The following is a 27,933-nucleotide window of genomic DNA, read 5'->3' as shown; positions in this document are numbered from 1 at the left end:
GATATTCTCCTAGAACTATCAGAGTTGGGAAGCACACAGTACTAGAATGATTCCATTTTATTTGACCACTTCATTAGGATTTCCAGAAATCCAGAAGGATTTATTAAATGTATACGCTATTCAACTCCCGACAACTCTGTGTGATTTCTGCCTCATGGCGGTTGGCTGTCTGAACCTTTCAGAACTCAGCTATGTTTTTTAATACCTCCATCAATGGTTCTCAACCTGAGCAAATTTAAGATGTGTGGATTTCAACTTCTGCTCTGACTGGGGAATTCTGGGAGTTGAAGTCCACACATCTTAAAAGTTCCTGAGGTTGAGAAACACTGATCTACATATGACTGCTGGGAGAGTGTAAGATGAGCATATGTCAGTCATTAATAAGCAGATGACATTCAGCTCCACCTCTCCTTTTTATCTAACCAGGTGAGGTACTTGGTGTTCTAAACTAGTGGTTGGCAAGAAATGGACTAGATGATGGCCAATAAACTGAGACTTAGTATAGACAAGACAGAAATCCTGTTTATGGGTGGCAGGTCTGTCCAGCCAAATGGTGCCCTGCCTGTCCTAATGGGTGTCTGTACTTCAGGTTATTTCTCATATGTATCCCAGGCCTTAAAGTCATCCCATGAGGCTCTCTAGGTCTCCTCCAACAGGTCTTTACAAGGGAGAGAACTTTTTCTATGGTGGATACCAATTTATGGATCTTTTCCTAAGAAAGCTAGACTGGCACCCCGTTTGCATCATTTAGTTCCAGATAAAGACGTTTTTTTCCCCCAAGGCTCTTCAATTGAACTTTAATTCTATTTCTTTGAATTATTTTTGTGCACCTACTAGTGTTTTTGTTTTTATGTTATTTGATTTTATTTATTTATTTTTATTCAAATTGTATTTTTAGTATAAACCACCCAAAGACCTTTGGCTATTGAGCAGTCTAGAAAACAATGAATAAAGCAACAAATCAGGTTTTCAGGTGCATAATCCAGATACAGCGTGTGCTCAGTTTGATGCAGGTTTGCTAATTAAATATAATTTTAAAGATAACAACCTAATTCAGGACCTCCTGTACCTCAGATTTGGAACACTTGCTTTCCTGATGCAACACTTTTGAAATGCAGCCTGCTCCAAGTAGCCCGTTTCATATTTGAAACAGGAATAATTACTTTATTCATAATGTTTTGCCCATTTATACTTTTATATATTAAAACAATTGATAAAGACTCTCCAAAGCAAAGATTGTTAATAGTTTTTTCATATTTTTTGCCTTAGGCTGCATCTACAAAAAACACTTGTTGCAGATTGTTTTACTCAGACTGAGTTCACACATTATGTTAATCCATATTTTGCTTAATGTGGGTTATAGAATAAATCACAATTGGTTGCATTTATATGACATACTAAACCATCTCTTACAAACCACAATCTCTGGTTCGAACTGCAATCAAAAAAACTGTGATTTATAAATACAATCAAAATAAACTGTGATTTATAAATGCAAATCAAGCAAACAAGATGATTGAAGGTTAAATTTTTTCAAATTTTCAATCCTGGTTTGTATTTTGGTATGAGCTATATTTGGCTATTAAGTGATCGATTGGATGCTGTACTCCAGCAAGTAGGTGGGAAAACTGAAATTCATTCTTAATTTTAATATATTACCTGTAAAATTAATTTTTTACTCTCACATATTAAAAATAGCTTGAAGATAAAACAGTATGGAGACCTTTCTTTTGTAGCAGCAGAAGCTTCTGTCTTCATCAGTTTCAGCTTTGCATAATGCCAGAATTTTCACACATGAAATTGATATTCATATTGACCTTCTGGTCTAGAAATCTAAAAATCTAGAAATGGGCAATTAGAAAAGTTTACAGTCATCTGAATATATAAACGTGAGTACACGTGCTCTGTAATAAGGACAGTGCATTTTAAGGTTTAAACAACATGGAAATCAAAGATGAGGGTGCATACCCATGCAACATAGCAATCCAAAAGCCACATTGCAATACAAATTTAGTATAAATATACAATTTTGAAATGAGAAGTGCAACAAGCCTCTTAGGAAAAATAGCTTAAGTAATGTTGCTGGGTCCCATCTTGGTCAATTCACAAGTTCATGCAACAATACTATATTTAACATTCCTTCATATATACATAACAGATGTATACCCCCTGGGACAGCATTTGCAATTCCTACCTATCCCATTACCTTCATTTGAGCCAGTCATGAGAATAGCCATCACTTACTTAGTACTTTTCTAGTTCTCTTCCTGGAAGGCACCTATTTTACAATATTGCACAATTGCAAGAAACATAACATTTGTGTTCATGTACTTTAAATTTGGTAATACTTCAGAACTTGGGCTTTTCTGACAAAGTAGCCCATCTGGCTTATACCATTTAGTAGGCTAACGTTAAAAGGCCAGCTTATACTGATTCAATCAAACTTAACCCACTTTTACTTAAACTATATACTGTACTATCTACAGCGTCTAGGGCTTTTTACCACCAGTACATAGTAAAGTCCCATTTGGGGACAGACAAAACTTGAATACTTCAAGCTGGGTGGCAATTTTATAACAACAGATTTATTCTGGCTATGTACAACACGAAGGGTAGAGATTTTTAAATTTTTCCTGCAATTAAAGAGTTTTCAGCGTACATAATTAAGAAGGGTGCTTTCCAAAACTTCCTACATATAAAATACTACTATATCCCCATCCCTATCCCCAATTTCCTGTCAGCAAGGTTTGTAAAATGACAGTAGTACTTTTTTTTCCCAACTGAGCTTTTGAATGGACTTTAATTGATCGTATATCAAAAGTTTGGCCTCTAGGATTCTGCAGATTGTCCCTCAATCATTGTTATGACCATTCCCTTCTAATCATAAATGGGAATGAATTGTAATCAAGGAGTTCAGTTGTAGAAAAATCAGGTAGATTCAAATCAGGCTTTGATAACAAATCTTTCAGCTGAAATGACCATGTGCTTGATCCATGTAAGAATTTGCTGTTTTATTTAGCTCTGATAAAGTCCGTGTTCCCCTATTGTTGGCTGCTTGTCAGGTGATATATCCATATCTACAAAACAAGATTTTGAAGCTGTCATTTAAAATAAAGTACCAAATGTCTTTCACTGGCTGTTTAAAAAATTCATTAAAATACCACATACTTTCCCCCCCTACTTGATTTATGAAGTACTATTATACTGGTTTACAACATACAATAGATGAGGATTAAGACTCGTACTTCTAGACATCAATTTTGGCAGGTGCTGTTCTTCAAAATGTGTATTCTCCAACTCATACATACATTATTCCTTCATATATGTACTGGTACCCAGGATACCTCATAAAGTAGAACCAAGTCTTGCATGCAATTGACTTCTAAATGGGACAGTTTATGTGGATTCATGACTACTGAGGTAAACCTCCTTCCTAAAGCGCACAGCAGTAGGAAGATTCATTTCTGTACTTGGCTTGAAAAATTGTGCCCTTGAACATAATTAATACTAATAATTAAAAATAATTCTGACAGCATTTAATAGACGATTCTATGTTACATTACAGAAATGGGAAATCGTGCCTTCCTATAGGATGCTGGACTATTAATCCTTCAAATTAGGACATGCTGGATTGTGCAGCCTGGAAATGGAAGGCCTTAGGTTCTTGATGTATAATTTCAGATTCCTTATATCCATGCTTCCTTAGTTCTTCAATGGAAATGGTGGCAACTGTAATTTGAAAATGTACATCGCTGGAGGTTTTAATCTCCTCTAAACATAGCAAAGAAAACTAACTACTGCTTATTTATTTAGTGTTTGTAGACTTTTCTTTCTTAGCTTTATTTTTCATAGTCTCCTTGTCCAAGAATAAGGAAAGTCAAGGGCTATGTGGTGCTTGGGCATTCAGTCCAATCCAAGCAGGAAAGGGGGAAAGGAAGCAGCTGTAAAATAAACACTTCCTTGATTTTTTATAAAATTCAGAGTGTTTCCCTGTCTGTTCTTTAGGAACATACACTCTCTTCCACCTGATCTGCCTTCCTTTCTTTTCAGAATTGCTGCTGGTAGGGGGGGGGGGGAGCTGAAGTCTCACCTGATTGGGACTGAGGGTGAATCCTGTGGAAAAATAGAAGGAAGACGTAGAAAGTAAAGGCAAAAGCTCCAAAGATGGTTCCACACACCAGGAAACTATAGCTTCCTTGATCATGAATGATCTAACAGAAAGAAAACAAGGTAATTTAGGTTTTCAAGCTTTGGATACTGTCTTAAAAACTAATGAGCACAGCTTATTGTCTAATGTTAAAGTGCTCCAGTATTGCTGACTGAGGTTATGCAGACTTCATTTCCCTACAGAAGAAGTTTGTGCCAGACTGTCTGACCTTCAGGGAAAGTAGCAAATGCCATCTGTTTCCCCAGGGTTTCTACCTGCTGGACATTAGTGTGTGTTTCCACTCTGTGTTTGTATGTGCATGGAAAGACTTGCAATTCAAGAAGTGCCAAAAGCTCAGAAGCAACATGGTTACATGCAGAAATGCTTTTTCCATTTCTTCAATTTAAACATGAGCTCTAAGCTTCAATCTACTAGCAGATCACAATTCAGTGGAAATATGCACACTTTGCAACATACGATTACTACTGGCCAGTCTTTCCACATATTAGAAATATGTCTTACAGAATTTTGCTAGCTTTCTTTGCACCCTCTCTAAAAGCTGCCACCTATGCTAGAAGATACATTAGTGGTCCATAATATGCTTCTGTGCCCCAAATTCCATATATAGTTTACAGCATTTTATTTATTTAAAACGCTCACATGGGACATCTCCATATAAGGTTTTTCAGATACTTTTCTGACATTCAGTTGGTGCAGACATTATTAACAGTCTTGGGATAAAATTTCAATTTTATCTTCAGCGGTTGAAATGTTCTCTTTATTTTCTGGGAGGTAGTTAGATGTTAATTTACATCCAGCAGAGTGTCATTTTGATATCTAATATACTTACCGACCCTACCAGCAACTGTAGAACCATCTCTCCAATTCCTGCTCCTGTCACCAATACAGTAGTGGCACAGCCTGGAATTAAAAAGTTGGCATCTGTTTTAATTATGCAGATGATATAATATTGTAGTCTATGACTGAAACATTCAAATGTAAATGGTAAAAATTAATCTCTAATATAAATGACTTGTCAAGAATGCCACCTGTCTTGTGCTGAAGATAAACATTCAGCGTTAATGTGTCCCTATCAAAACAAATAAGGAAGAAAAAAGCATCAGGATTTGTGGTTTATTCACCCTGGAAGAAAAAAATTAATCCCTTGAGAACCATTCTGTGTCTTTTCACTTTCAACATTTACCCAATAATGTGGTAGCATTTAGCTGATCTTGGCTGATTTAAAAAACCCTAAGAAGGTGTCGTCCTTGTTGTATTACGATGGGAATGATTACAAAATATCAGGGCAGTAGAGAAGACTGAGAAGTTGAGTAAACCTCCCAGAAGAAGGAACAAGAAACTACTTCCATTTGATTTCCAAGAAAATGTCATGGGCATTTCAATAAAATCATCAGTTGTTGAATTCAACTTCAGTAATATATTACATTATGTTATACAATAATATTGTATAGTATATACAATATTGTATTGCATTTAACAATATGTGCAATCAAATTTGGGGCAAAGCAAATAATACCCAGAATGGGAGAAATAAGGTGTGGCAAACAAAGCAAATCAGATAATTCAAACCATTCTCTCTTAGAAAGGCTGGCAGAATATCAGGAATTTATTTGCACAAAATGAGAGTGAGATAGGCAGAATCTACATTACTGACTAATTTAGCATCACTCAGCAAGATCTGAGCCAATGTAAACCAATCTTTCTGCTGTTTCAGAACAATAATGGTTCAGTGACTCTAGAAGGTAGTAAGTCATTAATGCGTTCCTTCTATGGGTCCTATCACCTGTTTTCCTAAACTGACATTCTCCAGCCACTCATTTTAGCAAAAGAAAACGTGGGGAGACTTTACCTTTGTACTGGAGGATGTCCTCAGTATAGGCCAGCACACTGGGGAATGTGCTGCTGAGGAAGAGGCCAAGAGAGGCAGTCCCCACAAAGAGAAAAACCACACTGGTTGAAAAAATTAGGAGCAGGAAGAATGTTATAAGCACTCCAACCTGCAATGACATTAAAAGGGAAAGTAGAGGAATCAAGACAGTCAAAGTCAGCTGTGAAAGAAGGAATAGCAATTATAAAAATATATCAGAGAGAAAATAATAAATACTACTCTATGGATTTTGAAATCAGCATCTAAAATTGTAGGAAAAGTTTAGACAGAGTCTGGGGGAGGAGTCAAGAGAGGAATCAATCTGGAGTCATTAAGTTTCCACAAGTGATCCAAGTCTACTCCCCTACTTGAATTTTGTTAACTTTTTATCTAGTACTAAATTACTGCTGACCATTAGTTGACTTTGTGTATAAGTTTGTGCTATAAATCTTCTTAATTGGAGCTTAACGTATGGTCCTGGGTCTTTGTGCCTGACAAAAATGTTCCAAAACTCTTTGCTTGACACCATTTCAGATTCTGCAGGAAATTTTCAGGAGAGAGATTGACTAACATTCTGATTGACTAACATGCCATCTCATTGCTCTCTTACTTCAACTTCGTACCTTGACACCTGCAGCAAAGAACTGAAATGGGAGCCAACATTTTGAGTGATTGATACTATTTTCCTCCAGGATTTTGCTACTGTATTGTCTGTAGTGTAATTTTCTTAACATATACTCTGTATGGTTAATGCCATTGTTTTGTTTTTACTAAATCTAATTCAGAGAAGTATTTTTCAGAGTTTAGGAAAAAATAGGGAACCTGTCATACAGAAAGGAAGGTAGGATACATGGCAACAGGGGAACTGATAAGAACACCTGCATACATTGCAACCTTCCGCTATAGGAGAGATCCTTTATTCTTCTATGAATAATGTTCCATTTGTTGAAATATACTTCTGGATCTGAATTATCGGAATCATAATTAGCAATTGCTTTACAGTAGTACTTTGTCTTAATTAACATTGTTATATTGAATTATAGAGAGAAGAGAAGTGTTTTATTTTGTCCAAAACACAAATATTTTTAGGAAAAGAATATAATCATACTATTCATTACGGCCTTTATTTTTTTTTTTAAAAAAAGAAGAACTGGCATAACAACTCCAGAAGAACTTCTGGAATTGAAATATATATATATATATATAAAGATTGCTTTGTTGGAAATTGTAAGCTTTCATTTAGACCTGTAGTTCATATGACTCCCCAAAGGACCAGTATATCAATCTATCCCCATCAATTCCAAACATGATGCCCTCCAGATGTATTGAGATACATAACACTTATTTATAATTACAATGAACACTAGTTTGTCATTTACTAGGTGAATAAGATTTGGCCATACCACGTTGATGAAAACCATGGTTGCTGGCTTCATTCTGTAGGAGACAGGGATGGAAATGAGTCTGCCCAGTGTAATGAATCCCCAAAAGAGACTCGGCAGATAGCCAGCCCTCTTGTGCCCCACTGAGAGTGGTTCCTCTACTGCATAGCTGTATACAAAGCCAGAGTATTCACCCTGAAGAGATGAAAACATGATTCATTATATTTGCATTATATTCATTATATTTTCTGTATTGAGCAATGACTGTAGCATTCATCTTTTATTCATTCAGATTAATAATATATAATTACAGTTCTCTAGACAATGGATAAAAACAGTTAAAATAATGGTGTTGTACTATCTGGCACAATTTAAATCAAAAGATAGATTTTAAAAAGTCATTTTGAAATATTTTACTTTTTTTAAAAACAATTCCCAGAATCACTTAATTTGTAAAAATAACTTGTAAGAATAAGGTACTAGATGCTGGCAATGAAATAAAAGTAGGGGAGAAATACAATTTTCTTTTTAAAAAGGTAAGTAGCAAGGTAAAAAGTGTTCTGTCCTTGCCAAAGAATTTTACCAACAGAGCAACAACCAACAATCAGCAAACTTGGAAAAGAAAAAAAAGGAAACATTAAATGTTTATGGTTGAAAACTACTCTTTGATTTTGTGACATATGAACATTTTAGGCCAGCTGCTGAGATCACATCTGGAACAAAATTGAATTGTCTACATAGTAGTTGCTTAGCATCTTTGTTAGCCTCCTTGCATTCTCCAACTCAGCAAGCCCCAATCTCCCAAGCAGCTTGATTGGACCTGGAAAAGCTACTCTTGTCGGACAGATGTGGGCCTGATGTTTTCTTTGTCACTTGCCCTTACCAGGATCCCATCTGTCATAAAAAGGAGAAGAGCTCCAGTAATATGGACACCAAAATAAGAGCAAGGAAGTCCTCTGAAATTCTTGCTTTGGCAGCACCCAAAGAGGTCATCGTGTCCTGAGGAGAGAAAACAATGCCATGTAAATGTATTGGTTAAACTGCGAGTACTGTATAGCCAGCCACTTTCTACACATAGGTTAGCATAACTCACATTGAGGAGCTGAACAACAACTCTCATTTTCATCACTTTATATTTAGTTTATGTATTTATAAATTTTATTTCTTTATGCGCCATTCCAAAAAATTCTGGTTGGCCATTGCTAGTGTATTAAAAAAAAAAGAAGGGCAATATTTTTTGTGTCCCACAGTTTGTTGGTTTCAAAGCACAGTGTTGGTATTAAAGGACCGTATGGTATCATTCTTACTTCACCAATCTCTGCTGTAAATCTGTAATTATTACAAGGAGAAAAAAACTAACCAAGGCTATATAAGTTTATACAAAAGATATAAATTTTAAAATGAATATATTCCTTATCTGCAAAAGATGTCCAGGTGGGTTAGACCGTAGTGCTAATGCTTTCTAGTCAAATTAGTCAATAGATGGTGATAAGGAGCCTGAAGGGTACCACCAGCAAGAGAAAGGAAGAATAATGGCATATTGCAGGTTAATTCTGCTGACTGCCAGCAGTTTGATTTTCGCCAGGCTCAAGGTTTACTCAGCTTTCCATCCTTCTGAGATGGGTAAAATGAGGACCCAGATTGTTGGGGGTAATATGCTGACTTTGTAAACCACTTAGAGAGGCCTGTAAAAGCACTGTGAAGTGGTATAAAGTCTAAGTGCTATTGCTATTGCTATAATATAAATTATTTCTCTAGTTGAGATATGGATAAATGTTTTGCACTGAAGGTTGTATTCTCTTGTGATTAACCCTTGGAGCCTCATGCCAGTTGTGGATGGAATCTCACATTCTTCTCCTATCTCCTGCACTCAAATGTACCTTCCTTCGTCAATTAGTTGGGCTTTCTAGAGAAAAAATCTGTTTTTTTTAAAAACTGAAACCAATGAGAAGCCCTTTTTTCACTCATCATTATAGCGCAAGGGATGATTTTCTTGGAGGAGATAACTGGATCTTTCTTCCTCAATTCTAATATTCCACTATTCATAAAAATTATACCTTTTATTAGGGTTGAAGAAAGCCACCCATTGGGAAAGGTGCAACTTTCAGGAAAAGGAGGCAATGATGGAATCTATTGTATTTTTCAGAGTATAAGATGCACCAAGATTATGAAAAGGTAAATTTTAATAAAAGGTTTTGCACTCTGCAGATCTCCCCAAAATGGTCCGTTTTTCACGAAAATGGGCCTGTTTTTTTTATTTAAAAAAAGGATATCAATAGCCTTTAGGAGGCTTATAGAGTGCTCCTGGGGGCTGGGGAGGCAGCAAATGTGGGCAAAAAATGGGCCTTTTACACTCATTTCTGCCCTCCCCAGCTCCCAGGGGCACTCTGAAAGCCTCCTAAAGGCTATGAACGACCATTTTGGTGAAGGGGTGGGGTTTTAGCACATAAAACATGCTGTATTCAGTTTATAAGATGCACCCAGATTTTCAGCCTCTTTTTTGAGGGGAAAAGTTGTGTCATATACTCCGAAAAATATGGTATATGCTACCAGTCCTTCATTTAATCCCCAAGAGTTTCATATCCTATGTATTATCATTAAAGTGCAACTATGGATATGAAGCACTAGATCTAAGTGAAACAAAAGGTATAGTCAATATGTGACAAAATAATTTGTGCAATCAATTCAGGAGCATTGCAGTTCTGCTGGAAACCTTCCAACATTCAGTTGATAGCAGTTTGTATGACCCAGCAAGATTCTTATTATTTTTCATTGCTTCTAAAAGCTGCTTTGCTCTCATGGTTTTTGCTTCCCAAGCTAATGTCAACGTTTCTTCATTTGTCATATGCACCTAAGGCATATTGGCAGGTATTGCAGTTAACTGCATGGCTTAATGAGGTCTACTTAAAGCCACCATAAAATGCAAGCACATGCTTCTGAAGTTCTTAAGGTGTAAGTTGATAGATGTTGCTGCGAAGCTATCAAATAAATAAAGCAACACAGCTTTAGAATACATAGAGAAAATTGCTTCCTATTAGAAGTAACCTTCTAGGCATATACTGATTGCTCTTCAACTTCAAACTACACACTGTGAAATAATTGCCTTTTTTATTAATGAGACTTATTGCAGCATAGGGATAGAGTTACTTTTTGCCAGTGAAAAATGGCTTCCAAAGTGAATATGGAGCCTCATTTTCAACAAACAAGAGTTTTTTTTAATGGACAAATACAAACAACTGTGCTAAATGCAGTCCACAAGACAATCTATTGCAATTATATTGCATGCTCACTCAGGCGTGTGTGTACATTGGATGCGCTGCATGCACATACACAATTCAATTAAAATTGTTCTGCGCATGCGCAGAACTCAAAAACAAGATGGTGACGGCAGCGACCAGGAACCAGTTTGGGGTGTATGTGTGGCAGGCCTGGGTCGCTGCTGGTTCCAGCGACCCAGTCACCATACCACTATCGGTTCTGCTGAATTGTTAGGAACCCACCTCTGCTGTATTCAATTAACCCAATTTTCTTTTTCATACACTGAACTTATGTCACTTAAGAGGATATAAATCCAAGCTGTGCCTGAACATCCTGAGGTACATTATAGGTAATTTATTTGATCCCATGTGTTGTGCGAACACAGCTATTATATGATTTGTTCCATTTTGGCTGATTCTGTTGCAGGAACTGTGGCCAATTCAGGCTAGTACAATAAACCATGATTTAATAAGCCTGCTTTAACATTATGTATAAGTGCCAGACCTTCATAGAGCAGCACATCACGCTCTCTTGGTTTTGCTGAAAGCAAAGTAGACCCAAACTGGAATAATTGTTCTCACCCATTTCTACTTGTATTTTTGATGAGGAAGTAGAAGAGTCATCTTTGTCAGTTATCCGTGTCTCCATCGCCAATTCATCTGCAGGTAACAGTGGAGGGCTGCCAGTGGGGCAACACGGCACAAGCCTTTCCTTGTACAGCAAAAAGAATACTGCAATGGGGACAGGCAGCTATAAAGCAATAGAAAATAGAAAGGACAGTTAGCCAAGCAGACCTACGTTGTACTATATCCACTGTATAGGTTGTATGTTAGTTGTTCTACTGAAAGGGACTGATTTGATTTTTTCCCCCTCAGGAAACTCTCTGACGTTACTTGTGGGTATAGCATCATCTTTTCCTAGCATATACTAAGAGGTATAGGTAGCATGATTGCATATAGATAAGCATAGATTTCCTGATTTTAAATCAGTGAATTGGAGCAAAAAATGTTTGCAACTGCGGCTTCTACTGGTGAGAATATTGAAAAAGTTGCCTTTACGAAGTTTCTTTTGCTACATTTTTATAAAGGTTTTAAAAAAGAACAGGTTCCACTAGAACATATAGACAGCAACACATTTTAATTGATTTAATTCAATTCGGATGTTGCCCAATTCCAAGTAGCTTGGGGCAACTAACAACATAAAAATGGCTGAATATAGAATTTTAGTCAAAACAATGCAAAAATAATTACAACCCCCCACCCCTACTCCAAGATAGCTTCCTGACTACAAAGCAGACATAAGACATCACAAAGAAGGTAATTCCATCCATCCTATCCTAAACCCTGAATAAATTGTCTGGTCTTTAACAATGCAATCAGGTTAGGGACTATACCGATCTCAAGAGGGAACTCATTCCAGAGGATATACTTTCTGATTGCTAAGAGATGACACTATTTAATCAAGGAGACCTGAAGTATGCCCTCTCACTTAGCTCTTACTAGCTAGGCAGATAACAGAGTTTGGGGGTTCCTTGAATAACCAGGCTCCATGCCATGTAAGGTTTATAAGTTACAACCAGCATCTTGAATCACATCTGGAAGCATACTGGTAACCATTACAGCTTGCAAAACAGAGGTGCCACATAGGTATACTAAGACCTGTCCATCACTGCCTGAGCTGCTGCATCCTGGACCAGTTGAAGGTTATAAATAGTATTCAAGGACAACCTCATGTAGAATGTGTAGCTATAGTCAAACTGTGAAGTGTCAGGGAGTAACTGGCTGGGGGGCTGACTGATCCAGGTGAACTGTACATGAAATGGAACTATGCAAAGGCCCTCTCTTGATCTTCCATATCTATGGCATAAGATAGGCATATGTGTAGTGCATAAAAATACACCTGAGCTTCAGCTGATCAATAGAGGAGATGCATTACAGCCATTATAAGTAGCATGCTTGGCTCTCCAAATGACAAGCTGTAAAACTCAACCCAAATATAATATTGGATGTGTTTTTCAGAAAATCTTATCCGATAGGGGTTTTTTTTGTCACTTAAATTACATCATGCATTTTAAAATAAATAAACTCTGCCAACAGAAGAAACAAAATGCAGTTTCTCAGTCTGCCAGCAGGTGACAGGCCAGGATCACAGATGCTAGCAATTTTGGTACCCGCAGTGAAAATAGCTTTGCATTCTACATGAACATTCAGGCTTGTATTTAATGACTGCAACTAAATTTTGCACTCCATCTGGACAGGCATTGTCTAAAGATCAGGCATGGATCCCAGAAAGTTCCCGAGGACACTTCATCACTACTACTTTACATTGTTGCATTCAGATATACGTATGAAAACAGCTTCCCTTTGTGGCTTTTGCCACAATATAAAAAGGTTTGTTAAATGCACACTGATTTTGCTAATCCTAGTGAAATATTTTGTGTGTTGGCAGGGTGGAAGTTGTATCTGAAAGTAATTAAGTAATGTTAATTGAAGCTATATTTTTCCTGTCCCATCTGATTGATGGTGACTGCTAGAACATTCATAATTAATGAGTGATTGCTCTAAGATTGTTTTTTTTTTCTGTCTGTGACTTAAGAGAGCTGTAAATCCACATTTCCTGATTTTTGTTGGCTCACAGAGTTATTTCAAGGTATGGAGCTCTGCCTGCTCTCCTCTCCTCAACTGAATTCATTTAAGAGGTCTCTATTGTTCATAGAACAATAGAAACAAGAACAGCTAGTTCAGCCCCATGGAAGTAAAACATTTTCCTTTAATAGTTAGAATCTTTCCGGAGGTCAGGTTAATGGCAAATTTGCTATGAAAATGAGAACAGCAAAAACAGATGCATATTTCATAGATCATTTAAACAATGCCAAGCCATAAAATATTGGGCAAACAGTCTCTGTTACGTGTTGGACTATTCCTATATGATTGGAATAACAATCCACTTGCAGATGGATGCAAGGATGAAAGAGAGCAATGGTTCAGTGTATGTGAGACCTACAAAACTGAGGAAGGCCAGTCCATGTAGCTATTATCTTGGCTGCAACCTTGAAGGAGATTGCCAAACAAAATTAACATGGCATATAAAATAATTTAGAACAAGTACCAGATAGCAGCAAGGATAATCTGAATCATGAATTATATACAAGAACTCATAGAAATCCAAAACCAAATAACTGAAATGGTATTAATGGTTGTCCCATATTACATATTCCCTAGTGGTGGGATTCAAAATTATTTTACTATCGGTTCTGTGGACGAGGTGTGGCGTGGCTTGGTGGCCATAGCAGGGGAAGATACTGCAAAATCCCCATTCCCACCCCACTCCAAGGGAAGGATAATTGCAAAATCTCAATTCCCTTTCCTCCCCACTCCAGGGGAAGGATACCATAAAATCACCATTTCCACCCCACTCCAGGGCAAGGATACTGTAAAATCCCCATTCCCTCTCCATCCACTATCCTGCTTTCCAGCTCTGTTCTCCTGTGCAGGGCAACAGAAGAAGACCCAGCCGATCAGCTGGTATGCCGATCAGCTGGGAGCCAGCCAGAGGTGGCATTTGCTGGTTCTCTGAACTACTCAAAATTTCCCTACCGGTTTGCCAGAACCGGCCAGAACTGGCTGAATACCACTTCTGATATTCCCCTTCATTGGTAAAATCAGGCAAATTGTCTTGCTAAAGTGCATCATTTTGCTAAGTGAGGTCAAACTGGGTCAAGAAGAAGAAATAGCTCACAGGCACAAAGAATCAGATGTTTACAATAGCTTTCCTTCAAACACGTTATGTAAATAGCACTGACTTGAAATACTGACTTCACCACCAAACTTCCCTTGTCCTCAATTTCACAGTTGCTTTTCATTTCTGGTGGACTAATGTCAAGAAATATAGATCTTCAACACTGCCATCATAATTCATGTCATAAGCTTCCATCCAATTGGAAAGACCAAGAATTGTTCATCTTTTCAGTCTGAAGCCAATACTATTAGAAGTTATGGGAATGACGTATCTTATAAATTATAAGTTCTTGAAGCTGCCAGTTTAAGGAAGTCCTGCTCTAATCTCTGATTCTGTTCTGCTTGTTTCTAATCTCCTTTTGCAGATCTATTAGCTGGATGTCAACATTCACAATAACATTCCAACATTACATAAACCTATTGCAGGAAGGATGCATGTAGTCTTTGCTTAATGACCAGTTCAATGGTGGGTTCCTACCGATTCGGACCGGTTTGGGCTGAACCAGTAGAGGTTTGGTGGCATGGGTTGCTGGAACCAGAAGTGACCCAGGCCTGCCATGACCCCAAATAGGTTCTCTGGATGGCACCATAGGTGCCGCCATCTTGTTTTTTGCTTCTGTGCATGTGCAGAACGATTTTTATTGTACTGTGCATGCGCACGCATCCCCGCCCATGAGTGAACTGGCAGTAATAACTGCTGGAAACCACCCCTGGACCAGTTGCTTAGTGAGTTATAATGAAGCTCCCCAGAATTACTTACAACCCATTTCGACGTTCCAATGGTGACACACACGTCCTGTAAGGCAGTGGTCTCCAACCTTGGCAACTTTAAGACCTGTGGACTTCAACTCCCAGAGTTCCTCAGCCAGCAAAGCTGGCTGAGGAACTCTGGGAGTTGAAGTCCACAAGTCTTAAAGTTGCCAAGGTTGGAGACCACTGCTGTAAGGCATGTGTGATCATATTTTGGGCACTTGACAATCAGTTCTCATTTGCAATCAGTTCTATTATCTCCCAGTCACATGAAAACAATTTTTGGCAGTTTTTGTTAGTTTCCAATTTCTGGGAAAAAACACCAATTAGAGAAAACAGGTTTTGTTTTTGGTGTTTTGTTAATGGCCACAGTGTTCACTTATCGACTGTCTCATTTGCTTATGGACTGCCAGAAAAGCAGTTGTACAATTAAGTATGGTCACATGGTAATTCTCTCATCATGACTTATGAGCATAATTCCTGGCTCACTTATGGTCATAAATTGAGGATCATTTGTACCAGTGGTGGGTTTCAAATTTTTTTAGAACCTCTTCAGTAGGTGTGGCCTGCTTTGTGGGAGTGGCTTGCTGGCCATGTGACTGGGTGGGAGTGACTTGCCAGCCACATGACCGGGTAGGAGTGGCTTGCCAGCCATGTGACTGGGTGGGCATGGCCAACTTGTAAAATATGGTGAAACTCACTTAACAACGCTCTTGCTTAGCAACCAAAATGTTGGCTCAGAAACTGGCATTTGAAGCATGCAAGTCTTAAAGCTGTCAAGTTACAAGATCCTTGCACTCCTAACCCTTTGCACCCCTAACCCTTTAGGAAAAAAAATCCATGGGTGTTCAACTTGACAGCTTTAAGACTTGTTGACTTCAACTCCAGAATTCCTCCTCTTGCTCTTCTTCTTGATGATGTGCGGACCGGCGGGGGGGAGGGAGCTAGAACCAGTTCTAAATGGCACTGTAGATTTATGGAACCTCTTCTATAGAAGAGGTTAGAACTGGCAGGAACCCACCCCTGATTTATAGTAAGGCTCTATACTGTAAATTGGGAATAAACAAGCAAACCCATAGGAAGGAATTACAATAAGAAACTTGTTTCTTTCTTTCCAAGATTTGGTTTTTAATTAAAGTGACTATGAAAATGATATTTGGTTCATTTACTTATTATTCCACCCCCATGCTGGAAACATCTGACAACAGTGATATTAAGATATTTTTTCTCCACCATACCTCCAAGAATAATGTACTCCTGTTCTTTTTTTCTGATTGTTTTCTAATGGCATACCTTTGGTGTCTGCTTATTTACAATCTATGAGGTCAATCTATGAAGACCAAAATGCTGAACTCAGTAGGGCTCTAGTCTTTGCAGCAAAACTCTTCTTAGGAGAGAAAAAAAATAGCCTGAGGTCAACCAGATTCTCATGAAACAAGAGATTGGAATGAAGATTGCTAGGCCTAGTTTAACACTCTATGCCACATATAAAACTTCCTTATTTAAGAAAAGTTAAAGTTCACCTACAGGAACTTTAACATGATACATCCCAACTGAATAGCTCCCAGAGACGTTGAAAGGCATATTCTGCACATTGCAAGTGAAAAGACACAAAAACGTAGATGCTGCATTAGTTGTTGTTTCTAGTTGCTTCTGAAAAGTAGCCTTAGGAGTCTGTTACAAGAATTTAAATAAGAAGGGATTAAGGCAACAATTGCTATAGTTGGATCTTCCTCTCTCAGAAAAAAAATACTGTAAAGCTACCATACCAGGAAAAGTACCACTTGACTTTGAACAAAAATAAAAAAAGAAATATCTGAATATCTTAAGGGATAGCACTTTTTAAAAGACATTATCTTGTCCTGTAACTGAATTTGCTCTTCCTACACTCAAGTAACATTCTTCTACCTCAATCTAAGTATTCTACAAACACAACTGTTCAATTCTCTTCTTCCTCTGAATTTTGCTTATCTTTCACCTTTAATTCTAACAGTGAAATGGTGCTGATCAGCCAATTTGGCTTCTACTGCTGGTTTCTCTGCCAAGATACATATGGCCAGAGCCAAGACACTTTATTGCAGGATCTCACAATTTGCTTTTAGAGTGACATCGGTAATATGGCTCTGTTGCTTAATAACAAACCATGGGTGCCAGATTCACCAGCCTACTAGAAGGCGAAACAAACAGCACATTCAGAATCACTTTTGTGTTTTATGTTTCACTAATGCTCTGCCTACAAGGCTAACATCTTTGCACCCATGTAGCATAAACAGAGAATGCAAACAATGGATTCCCCTATTATCCCAGCAGAGATGAACTGAACGTCAACTCCCATCAACCTCCAGACACTATAAATCCAACAAATCTGGAGGAGACTGGGAAAGCTGTTAAATGCCTTCACAGCAGAGAGTCTACTTCAAAGAAATCTTCCCCTCCCCTGTGGATGTGGTGGATTGTTGCAACATTCCACATAACAAATAGTAATATCTTATATGACCTACCATGGCCTGAACTAATTTTTCAAATCAGATCAAATAAATAGTGAACAAATAAGCAGTGTTTGCTTCCCAAACAGTTTAGGTGTTATTACCCCTCTGACCAGTGAGAAGGGGTACTGACATCAACACTTCTATTGCTGATAACTATCACCCATCTATCTCAGGGAAATCGTTTTTGATCAACATTTATACACAGTAATATCATTTGACCCATTAAGAAGCTGGGTAATCAACACAGGAAAACATCCCTAGGGTTAGTTTTCAATCAAACATTAGAAGAAAGGAATGACCTTATCTTGTCAAGATTCTCCCCCAGCCTTATTCCACTGCTTTTAAGAAAAATCTGCTGAAGAGGAAATTTTAGCAGATGAAGCTCCATTCCCTTTCCACCCGATCCCATGGAAATTGTCAAGAAACTACTGAAAAAATGTACTGAGGACCAATCAAAAGGCTTTTCAATCTGAAAAGTCTTTGTTTAGTGTCCTATCTCTATAGGAGAAACTGGACTCAATCTATCACATAGTCTAGCACCCTGATGGCAAACCTATGGCACACGTGCCATAGGTGGCCTGCAGAGCCATTTGTTAGGGCACGTGAGGCATTGCCCTCTTAGTTCCAACATGCATTCGCATGCTGACTTCAGCCTTCATTTTGTGCCTGAAGCCTCTGGGGGGCGAAAAACAACCCAACGTGCAAACCGGAAGTTTGGGAACAGCCTTCTGACTTGCCCGTAGGACCATTTTTCACCCTCCAGAGCCTTCAGGGAAGCCCTCCGAGGGGCTGGGGGAGGCCATTTTTGCTCTCCCCTGGCTTCTGGAAAGCCTCTGGATCCTGGGGAGGCAAAAACCGGGTCCATCGCATGCCAAAATCAGTGGGAGACCAGAGGTGTATGGGGGGGTGTCACACATGGAATTAGGGGTGTGGGCACGCTTGCATACACCCCCCTACGCTCCCCCCACTTTTGGCACACGATGGGAAAAAGGTTAGCCATCACTGGTCTAGCATCTTTTCTATTTTCTGTATGCGCACTAGTGTGTTTCTTTAAAGTGCAATTCAGAGACCACATGCTATCATTTCCCATAGAAGATACCCTGCCCTTATTTTCTACCACAGAACAAATGAAATTTAGGACAAACTGCAGCTAATGCTAGAAAATCACAAAGAAACCAAGGAATACTATTTAAGGGTATGATGGGATGGATGAATGAATGAACAGGAATTGAATTACAGCAGCAACCCAATGGGAAAATTCAATATAGCAATAGCAATAGCAGTAGACTTATATACCGCTTCATAGGCCTTTCAGGCCTCTCTAAGCGGTTTACAGAGAGTCAGCATATTGCCCCCAACAATCTGGGTCCTCATTTTACCCACCTCGGAAGGATGGAAGGCTGAGTCAACCCTGAGCCGGTGAGATTTGAACCGCTGACCTGCTGATCTAGCAGTAGCCTGCAGTGCTGCATTTAACCACTGCGCCACCTTGGCTCTTAGAAATTCATCCAATTCATCCAATGAACTCGGGCCACACTTAATACACAAAAACATTTAAGGCACACATCCAGTGTCAGAAAAAAGACGACCCACACAAATCACTTCAAGGTTAGCAGAGTTAGCAGTTGTCACTATTTTCCACTTCATTCATGTATGCTCTCCTTTACTCAACAAGTAGGTGTGATGGAAATCACATCATATAAAAACCTTGTCACTTTTTAACAGTGCTACAATTATACTTTTCTTTAACCAAGCTCATTGAGTAGCTCTAGGTTAATTTAAATGCATTTTGACCATTATTATAGGAGCCCTGGTAGTGCAGTGGTTGAAGTGCAGTATTGCAGGCAAACTCTGCCCAGAGCCTGTAGAACCCTACCCTAACCCTAACCCAGACCAAGTCAAGTTTGATTCAGTCGTCATCCTTCTGAGATTGGTAAAATGAGGTGTAAGGCCTCCAAGTTGGCCATCCTTTCTTGTTGACCAACTATTCAAAACAGCTGGATGTGATTTATTGTGTTAAATTATAAGCACTGGATTGCAAAAATGTTGCTCTGCCTGACATGCTGCCCCCACTAATTTCTCAGTATTTGGTCTTCTGTCTTTGAATCTGAAACCTCCATAGCATTCCTCTGATTAAAAAATAAATAAATAACCCCACATTTTATATTTATTTTGTGCCTATGTGTAAGTATAACCCAATGCAGGTGTCACTCATACCAATCCCACATATTTTCTTACACTTTACAGAATTTCAGACTGAATTCTCACACCCTGCCCACTCTATCACCATATTGCTTAATTTGAAAAAAAAGAAAAGAAAACCACTTTCCCTTTTGAAGAAGAATATTCATTTCTTATGTTCCACTAGCTCCATATGCTTTGCTCATCTACATCATACTTGGCATGTAAAGTAGATTTGTCTTATATTTCCCAAGAGAGACAGAAAATAGAAGCTGTGCCACCCACCCAAGTGCTGGAAAACCTGCAGAGGCTGTGAAGTGTTAAAAATTGTGCAAGCACATTGCAGATTTAAGATTTGCAATACCACAGCAGAGAATCATAACAAGCTATTCCCTCCAGTAACAGGTCTTATGAGACTGTCACCCAGGAGAAGTTAGAGTTTTAAAATTAATAGGTTTTTTTTTTTGCCTCTTTTAAAACAAGTACATTTTTTAAAAAGAAAAGAAATAGCTTTTCTCAGCATAAGGACTCTTCAACTCAATGATGCCCATGTCATTCAGATGTCAACCTCACTATGTGTACAGCCAAGATTTTGGCCCTCAAGTGGTTTCTCCCCCCCCCCCCGCCCGCCCCCAAACTCTGCTGAGTCACACTGTTCAATTTTCTATTCTCAGGAAGCAGGAACAGCAGAGAAACGGGCAGACAGAAAGTCAGTCAGCTACAAGTGAAAATTAGAAAGGATTTTTGTCAATAATTGTTGTCTACAACTTGTCTTTCCTCATTTAGTAAAATGGCAGTAGTTCCCCAAATCTCATTCTAAATACTGATTTAGAATACAGGTAGTCCTCGACTTAAAACAGTTCATTTAGTGACTGTTCAAAGTTACAATGCCACTGAAAAAAGGGACTTATGACTGTTTTTCATGTTTACAACCATTGCAGCATCCCCATCATAGGTGGGTTTCTGCTGGTTCGGCCCAGATTGGGTGAACCGATAGTGGCAGTGGCGGGAGGGTCTGCCCACCTGCCTGGATGCTTCTGCGCATGTGCAGAAGCTGCATGTGTACGTGCGCACATGAGCAAACTGGTAGTAAAAAAATGGAAACCCACCACTGATCCCCACGGCCACTTGATCAAAATGCAGTTGCTTGGCAACTGGTTCATATTTATGATGGAGTGTCCCAGGATCATGTGATCACCTTTTGCGACCTTCTGAAAAACAAAGTCAATGGGGAAGCCATATTCGCTTAACAACCTTGTTACTAACTTAATAACTGCACTGATTCACTTAATATCTGTGGCAAGAAAGGCCGTAAAATGAGGCAAAACTCTCTTAAGAAATGTCTCTGTTAACAGAAATTTTGGGTTCGATTATTGTCGTAAATTGAGGACTACCTTTTCCAAGCATATAACATGATGAGATTATAACCTACTCATATATGAAACTCATAACAGGAATACTACAACAGTGTGATTTGCACTTCCTTTAAATTCCCATTTCTGCCAAAAGTCTTTGCTGTACCTAACAAAAAAGACTTATAACAATGTGGGATGATATTCTAATAAATTTTGGAAATGACTCAATATAGAAAGAATGTTTTATCACATCTGGTAGACATGTTTAAAAAATCCAAATTATTAGAAAGATATACATAATACAATGCGGAAAAACCTCTGGGATTTAAATTTGAACTGAAGCCACAACTTTTCTTATGAGGTATATATTATTAGAAAACAATCACCATGATTTAATGAAATATATGCTTACAGCAGCAAGAATAAATCTTGCCCCAGACAGGAAGAAGCATAACTCCATCAATATCTGACTGGAAACTTAAATTTGGAGAATATGAAATAATGGCAAACCTAACAGTATATAAAATTGAGGTTTAATCAAATTTAGCAGGAATGATTTCCCTATATGCAATATATTTCCCAGCATGGCAACTACAAGCCTTTACAGTCTAGCTTTCCAGAAACTAAAATGTTTACAAACACTGTAAATCAGCAGTTGTTTTCCTTTTTTGGAATTTTAATTGCTGTTAAATTTGCTTACCTATATTCTCTCTCTTTAGTAATATTTAAAACTATTAAGTAACAATACGATGATGACTTCAATAGTAAGTAATCAGCTCAAGAATGACAATTTTACTATATAACAAATATTTTGATGCAAGCAACAGCAGTTTTGTTTTTCTAATGTTATATTCAGTTTGGTTGAAAAAGTCAAATAATGCCATCTTTCAAAAACTGTGATCCTAAATTGACAGAATATTTCATTTTACTTTATTACTACAGTCTCGGTTATCTTAAATAATGGAGTATCAATTCTTAATTAATACTACATAGGTATAATTGTACTGAAATTGTACAAATGCATTAAGAATTTCAAAACATATTAACAAAACATATCAAAACCCACGCTGCAACTGCCCCCTAATTTGGGACAATATCAAAAGCCCCACTATCTTAATTGTTGGAGTTTAATCTGTGTGCTGCCATAATAGCAATGTCTGTTGCCATTTCAATTTTCCTCTTTTACGTTTATTCCTACAGTACAACATGCTTGCAGTTATGGAGAAAAGGGAGATTTAATTCTTCCCTTTCAACCTTTCCCTTCCCCACATTCTCATAAAAAAATAAAGCTGCCATTGCTATGACTGACTGGGTACAGGGTAGATTTAGTTAAATTTCTCTGTCTATTCAATGTAGGAATTGATTGCCTACTGCTGTCAGTGCACCTGACTCCACAATTGCCACCAACCTTCCAAATTGCCTCCTTATCATCTCCAAGTTGCCAATTAACGCTCACTCTTATTGCCTGTAACCAAGACAGATTACCTCCACTGCTTCACCTTTGGCATGCCACTCAAATTCTCAATAGTACACCAACTTTAGAGTCGGTCACCATGAACTGAGTGGTATTCATTATATAATGTAAACATATACGTTCATTAAGATTGGTAAAAATAAAAGAAATACCCACATAAAAGATAGGGGGCTGCAAGGGAACATATAACCTCAGGCTGTTCTAACAACCTGTTCTATCAGTTCCAACAAGCTCAAGGATATTGAAATCAGTAAACACCATCTTGAAATGGTACGGATCACAGTCATTAACTAATCCTCCCAGACTTTATACCTTGAAATGTGGAATTTTATTTACAAGGGAAAATAGGAAAAGTGTGAATTAACCTAACTGGCCTCTGTAAAAGAGGAAGAAAAGGCAGCGTTTGTTTCAAAAGGGACTGGGGAGGATTATGAATTTGTTTCCTGGATTAGGAAGATTTAAATATCAGGCACAATATGCTTCTTCTGTAGCAAACCACTTAGGCAATCTATTCCTTGTGAATCTGATAATTTTGGCAGAGGCAGAACAGTCTATTGAATGTTGATTTTATGTTCATGCCCTCTCGAAATGCGATATAAATCTCTAAAATAAAGCTTTGGATGACTGTCATATTTGGAGAAAGGATGATGGTGGAAACATTTTGATCTGTCGGAGTGTCAAAACAAATTGCAACCTGGGATCAAAAGCTTCTACTTGCATTACTCTGAAGATGTGTATGAACATTATACACGGAACAACTGACCTGGCCATACTTACGTTGATCAGAGCTATAATCCAGAAAGCATAAGACACTCTGGTCACCACCAGTCCTTTTATGGGTAGGTCATAATGTGTCAGGTTCCCAGGATGATGTGGGACCAATGACTTCCGGATGTGAGGGAGGTTGCTGCTAACACTGGCTGTGCCATTCGGCAGGATGCAGTTGGTGTCTGATAGAAAGGGATCAGCAATCAGAGGGCTTAGCAGGGCACCAAAGCCCACAAAAAAATGAAGGGCCTACAGAGAACGACAAAGAGAAAAGATGGTGATATCCAACATTGCCAATAACAAATCTGGCTAGACGAAATGAATCGGGTTCAGAATGAATTAATAGTTTATCGCTAAATTCATCTGGGTTCTAGAGACAGGCTTTACAAGGCTGTGTGCTGTGTGCCATAAACTTCATATGCTACCCAAGTGCTTTTGACATTTGGCTCCTCCTATTCAGGAGACTAGAACTATGGATATCTCCTATACCACAGAAGAACCAGAGGATAAGCCAGCACAATTATGATGCTGACCTCAGGTGTGACGCAAATCAATATCATAATTCTGTTCAATATAACATACTAAATGATATTATGGTTTGGTTTATTGTATCATCTAAACTAGATAATTGCTTGATTGTGGTGGAGTAGGAATAATTTAATCTCAGTTTATAGTTGTGGCTATAGATTAGCTTGCTTTAACCACAGCTGGTGTATTACCCAAGATAGGATTAATGGCTATTTTATGGCTAAGCAAAGACTAATCCTCCAGGAAAATGTTGTAACAGGCCTCTATCTCTTGGTAGCAGAAGATGGTGGTGCAATGTTAGAATGCAGTATTACAGCCTAATTCTACTCACTGCCAGAAGTTTGATTGTGACCGACTGAAGGTTAATGCAGCTTTCTATCTTTCTAAGGTCAGTAAAATGAGGACCCAGATTGCTGGGGACAATATGATGACTTTGTAAACTGCTTAGAGAGGGCTGCAAAGTATTATGAAGTGGTATATAAGTCTAAATGCTATTTTTATTGCTAAAATGTATCCACAGCAGAGGTGGGTTGCTCCTGGTTTGGCCCGGTTCGGCCAAACTAGTAATGGCATTTTTGCCTGGGTCGCAGAACCGGCAGCGACCCAGGCTCACCATGCCCCCAAACTGGCTCCCTGGTCACTGCTTCTGTTGCCAGCATGTTGTTTAGTAGTGCACGTGCATGCACAGTTCACTGTAAATTGTTTTGTGCATGTGTGAAGAACAATTTACATTGAAATGCGCACGCATGCACAGCACGCATTTGGCACACGAGCAAGTGAAGCGAGCACGTGCAAAGCAAACCGGTAGTAAAACCGGGAGCAACCCACTTCTGACCCACAGATTAACCTCTATTGATAAAGGATTGTACATTCATTATTCTAACACAATGTAGTACTTACATCTTATCTTACTTATTCAGAAACAAGTTATAATTTGATGCACTCAATTCAGTTGCTTTTGAAGTTCATGGTCTGGTTCTCTTGACTGGTCTGAATGCCAGATCAACATTGAAATGACTGCATCTATTCATTATTTGCAGGATTCCCTAGTTCTATATCATGCTTCTGTTTGGAGTCAACATGCCTTTACTTCTAGTTTTGTATCCAACTGTTCATCTGGGGAGAAGGATGGTATAGGGCACATATCTTCTTGCTTGAACTAAACATATATATATATATATATATATATATATATATATATATATATATATATATATGTATATGTATATGTATATGTATATGTATATGTATATGTATATGTATATGTATATGTATATGTATATGTATATGTATATGTATATGTATATGTATATGTATATGTATATGTATATGTATATGGTGTATATGTATGTATGTATGTATATATATGTTGTATTTGTGCTAATACACACACACACATGTATCTCTCTCTCTCTCTCTCTCTCTCTCTCTCTCTCTCTCTCTCTCTCTCTCTCTCTCTCTCTCTATCTATCTATCTATCTATCTATCTAGCTATATAGTCACAACCCCTGGTATGCCCAAATATGGGAGGAAGGTCACACTTCCACTCTCTGTCTTCGGCTCGTCACAAGAGACCATCCAGACAGAAACCCAATATTTTTTACTGTTGCCTTTTTTGTTACATTTGTTAACAATGTAACATGACGAGCCGAAGACAGAGAGTGGAAGTGTGACCTTCCTCCCATATTTGGGCATACCAGGGGTTGTGACTTTAAATATATACCTCTCGCCCTGGCTGGCTGATAAGGAGTCGAGCTCTGTAGCTCAATGGTTAACACATCTGCCTAAGAGGCAATAGAGCACAGGTTCGATTCCCAACAAGGGTGTGGCTAGCTGATGAGAGCTAAATAGCTTGAAATAGATCTATACTAGTCTCCCTTTATTTATTTATCAGCATAAATATAACATATATATATATATATATATATATATATATATATATATATATATATATATATATATATATATATATATATATATATATATATATATATATATATATATATATATATATATATATATATATATATATATATATATATATATATATATATATATATATATATATATATATATATATATATATATATATATATAATGGAGGTAAGGAGTCCCTGTAAAGTTTACTCTGCTAATTGTTGGGTTGGTGTTCATCTCCATTTCAAGGCCATTGACCCAGGGCTGTCCGAAGAGATTTCTGCAGTCATGTGGCCAGCATGATGTCACAGAGCACTGTTACTTTCCCACCAAAGTGGTACCTATTTATCTACTTGCATTTGCATGCATATCTCGCAATAGAAACTGAAAGGAAATGAAAATATTATGGTATATTCCAAAATGCAACATGGAGGGTGCAGAAAAGAAAATATATGGGTATTTGGGACACAAGAGAAAGCAAGAGATGCCCAGATGCAGCAGCATTTACAATTTCTAATCACAGATCACTGTTCTAATATAGTATTTAGGAAGATCCTGTCTTTTTGAAAGCACCAAGAAAGTTGAGGTTTCCCCTCCATGTTGCACTGAAGAAAATAAACCATCCAAGCTCAGTACAGTGATTTTTTTTCTTTCTTCTTCCTAGAGTAAAAATAAAGAAGGGTCTCGGCTTATATATCTTCATATTTCCCCATCAGAGGAAAACATTCCTCATCATGGCAAGGACTAGGGAACCTTGAACAGTTATGAATCAATGGAGAAGTAGGGAATACAAGCACACAAACAGGGGTACAAAATTAGGCCCAGCATCCACCAGTCTCCTTCTCACCTGCAGGAAGACCGCTGAATCCTTCTGATAAATCTTCACCAGCTGCATATTGGAAAGTGTGTCGATGCAGCCCATGGCCAGCCCAGCCACAGCCATGACCACCGCAAGAACCACCACATTGTGACAGACAGGGATGATGGCAAAAACCACAGAAATAGCAAGGGATGAAGCAAAGAGAGCGAGCAGAGACTGTGCCAACCTGGAAAAGAAAAGACACAAGTTATTTATGTTGCTGCATCATAGGCCAGTCATTCCAAGCACTACTATAAGGACTATAATGGTTTTGTTCAGGTTTTCTAATATAGGACATTTGATTCAACATGGTACTAACTTAACTGTTGCAGCTCCTGCCTTCTGGAACCGCACCCTCCAGAGTATGGATGGTGCCCTCTCTCTTGGGGTAGTGAAAAGCCCTCAAAACCTGGCCTTAGTGCTAGGGCTATTGTGTTTTGAGATCATTATTGTGATTCTTTGTTATGATCGAGGTTATTTTAGTTATTTTAATCCAGGCTGTCTATGCTGTAGGATGTTTTTAAACTGGTTTTTTTTAACACTTTCTTGTATTTTGTTAAGGTGCCATGAATCTATCAGAGTTGTTGGTTATAATAAATTAAAATAAATGAATATAAATATAAATAAAATAATATGGTCACTATAGTAATGAGATGCATTGGAAGCCAGTGATTTTTAAGAGAGATTTTAAAAAGAGACTTTCCCAACCCATGATATATATTGTGCTGGATTATAACTTTTTTTGTCATTCCCAGCCATTTTGCTATGATATTTTCTCAATAGGAATAGAGTAAGATGACTATAATGAGGATTGCTATGGTAGATCTGTTTCCACTTCCTGCAAAGGAGTAACTTCCCCTACTTGTTCATCAGTAGAATTATGTCTAGCTTTAAATTGACTAATGCTTGTTATGAATCTGACACAAGACACATAATGTAATTGATATCCTGATGTATATGAAAAACAAATCCTTCCCACTAAATTTCAAACATGGTAAACAATGCATCAAATAGGATAGATTTCATTCTAGAAAGAACAAAATAAGATAGGACAATCTACAGATCAGTTACATGGAACCTCTTATAAATAACTGATTCTGAAAAGTCTTGCATTATATCCAGCTAGGGCCCCAAATTGGAACTTGGTATTGATTTACAGAGAAATGAAAAATACATATAAAAATAGGAGCAGCAAGCAAA

General features: G+C 38.0%; 1 protein-coding gene across 1 annotated transcript in view; it reads right to left on the bottom strand.

Annotated features, from left to right (window-relative positions):
• Window positions 1–1,634: 1,634 nt before the first annotated feature.
• The window catches only part of SLC60A1 (solute carrier family 60 member 1), a 41,807-nt gene continuing 15,508 nt past the window's right edge, over window positions 1,635–27,933 (bottom strand). Inside the window, exons 2-10 of the mRNA XM_014072453.2 lie at window positions 26,722–26,920; window positions 23,439–23,678; window positions 11,257–11,425; window positions 8,301–8,416; window positions 7,439–7,612; window positions 6,018–6,165; window positions 4,998–5,068; window positions 4,091–4,211; window positions 1,635–3,077 (exon numbers count right to left, since the gene is read on the bottom strand). Coding sequence (XP_013927928.1) covers window positions 3,016–3,077; window positions 4,091–4,211; window positions 4,998–5,068; window positions 6,018–6,165; window positions 7,439–7,612; window positions 8,301–8,416; window positions 11,257–11,425; window positions 23,439–23,678; window positions 26,722–26,920 — 1,300 coding nt within the window. The 3' untranslated portion in view covers window positions 1,635–3,015. The remainder of the gene's footprint in view (window positions 3,078–4,090; window positions 4,212–4,997; window positions 5,069–6,017; window positions 6,166–7,438; window positions 7,613–8,300; window positions 8,417–11,256; window positions 11,426–23,438; window positions 23,679–26,721; window positions 26,921–27,933) is intronic.

This window comes from Thamnophis sirtalis, unplaced genomic scaffold (assembly GCF_051295495.1).
Source record: "Thamnophis sirtalis isolate CommonGarterSnake01/CBP01778 unplaced genomic scaffold, rThaSir2_p1.2 scaffold_7, whole genome shotgun sequence".
NCBI lineage: Eukaryota > Metazoa > Chordata > Lepidosauria > Squamata > Natricidae > Thamnophis > Thamnophis sirtalis.
The sequence above is the reverse complement of the archived record's forward strand: the minus strand, read 5'-3'. Positions and strand labels throughout refer to the sequence as shown.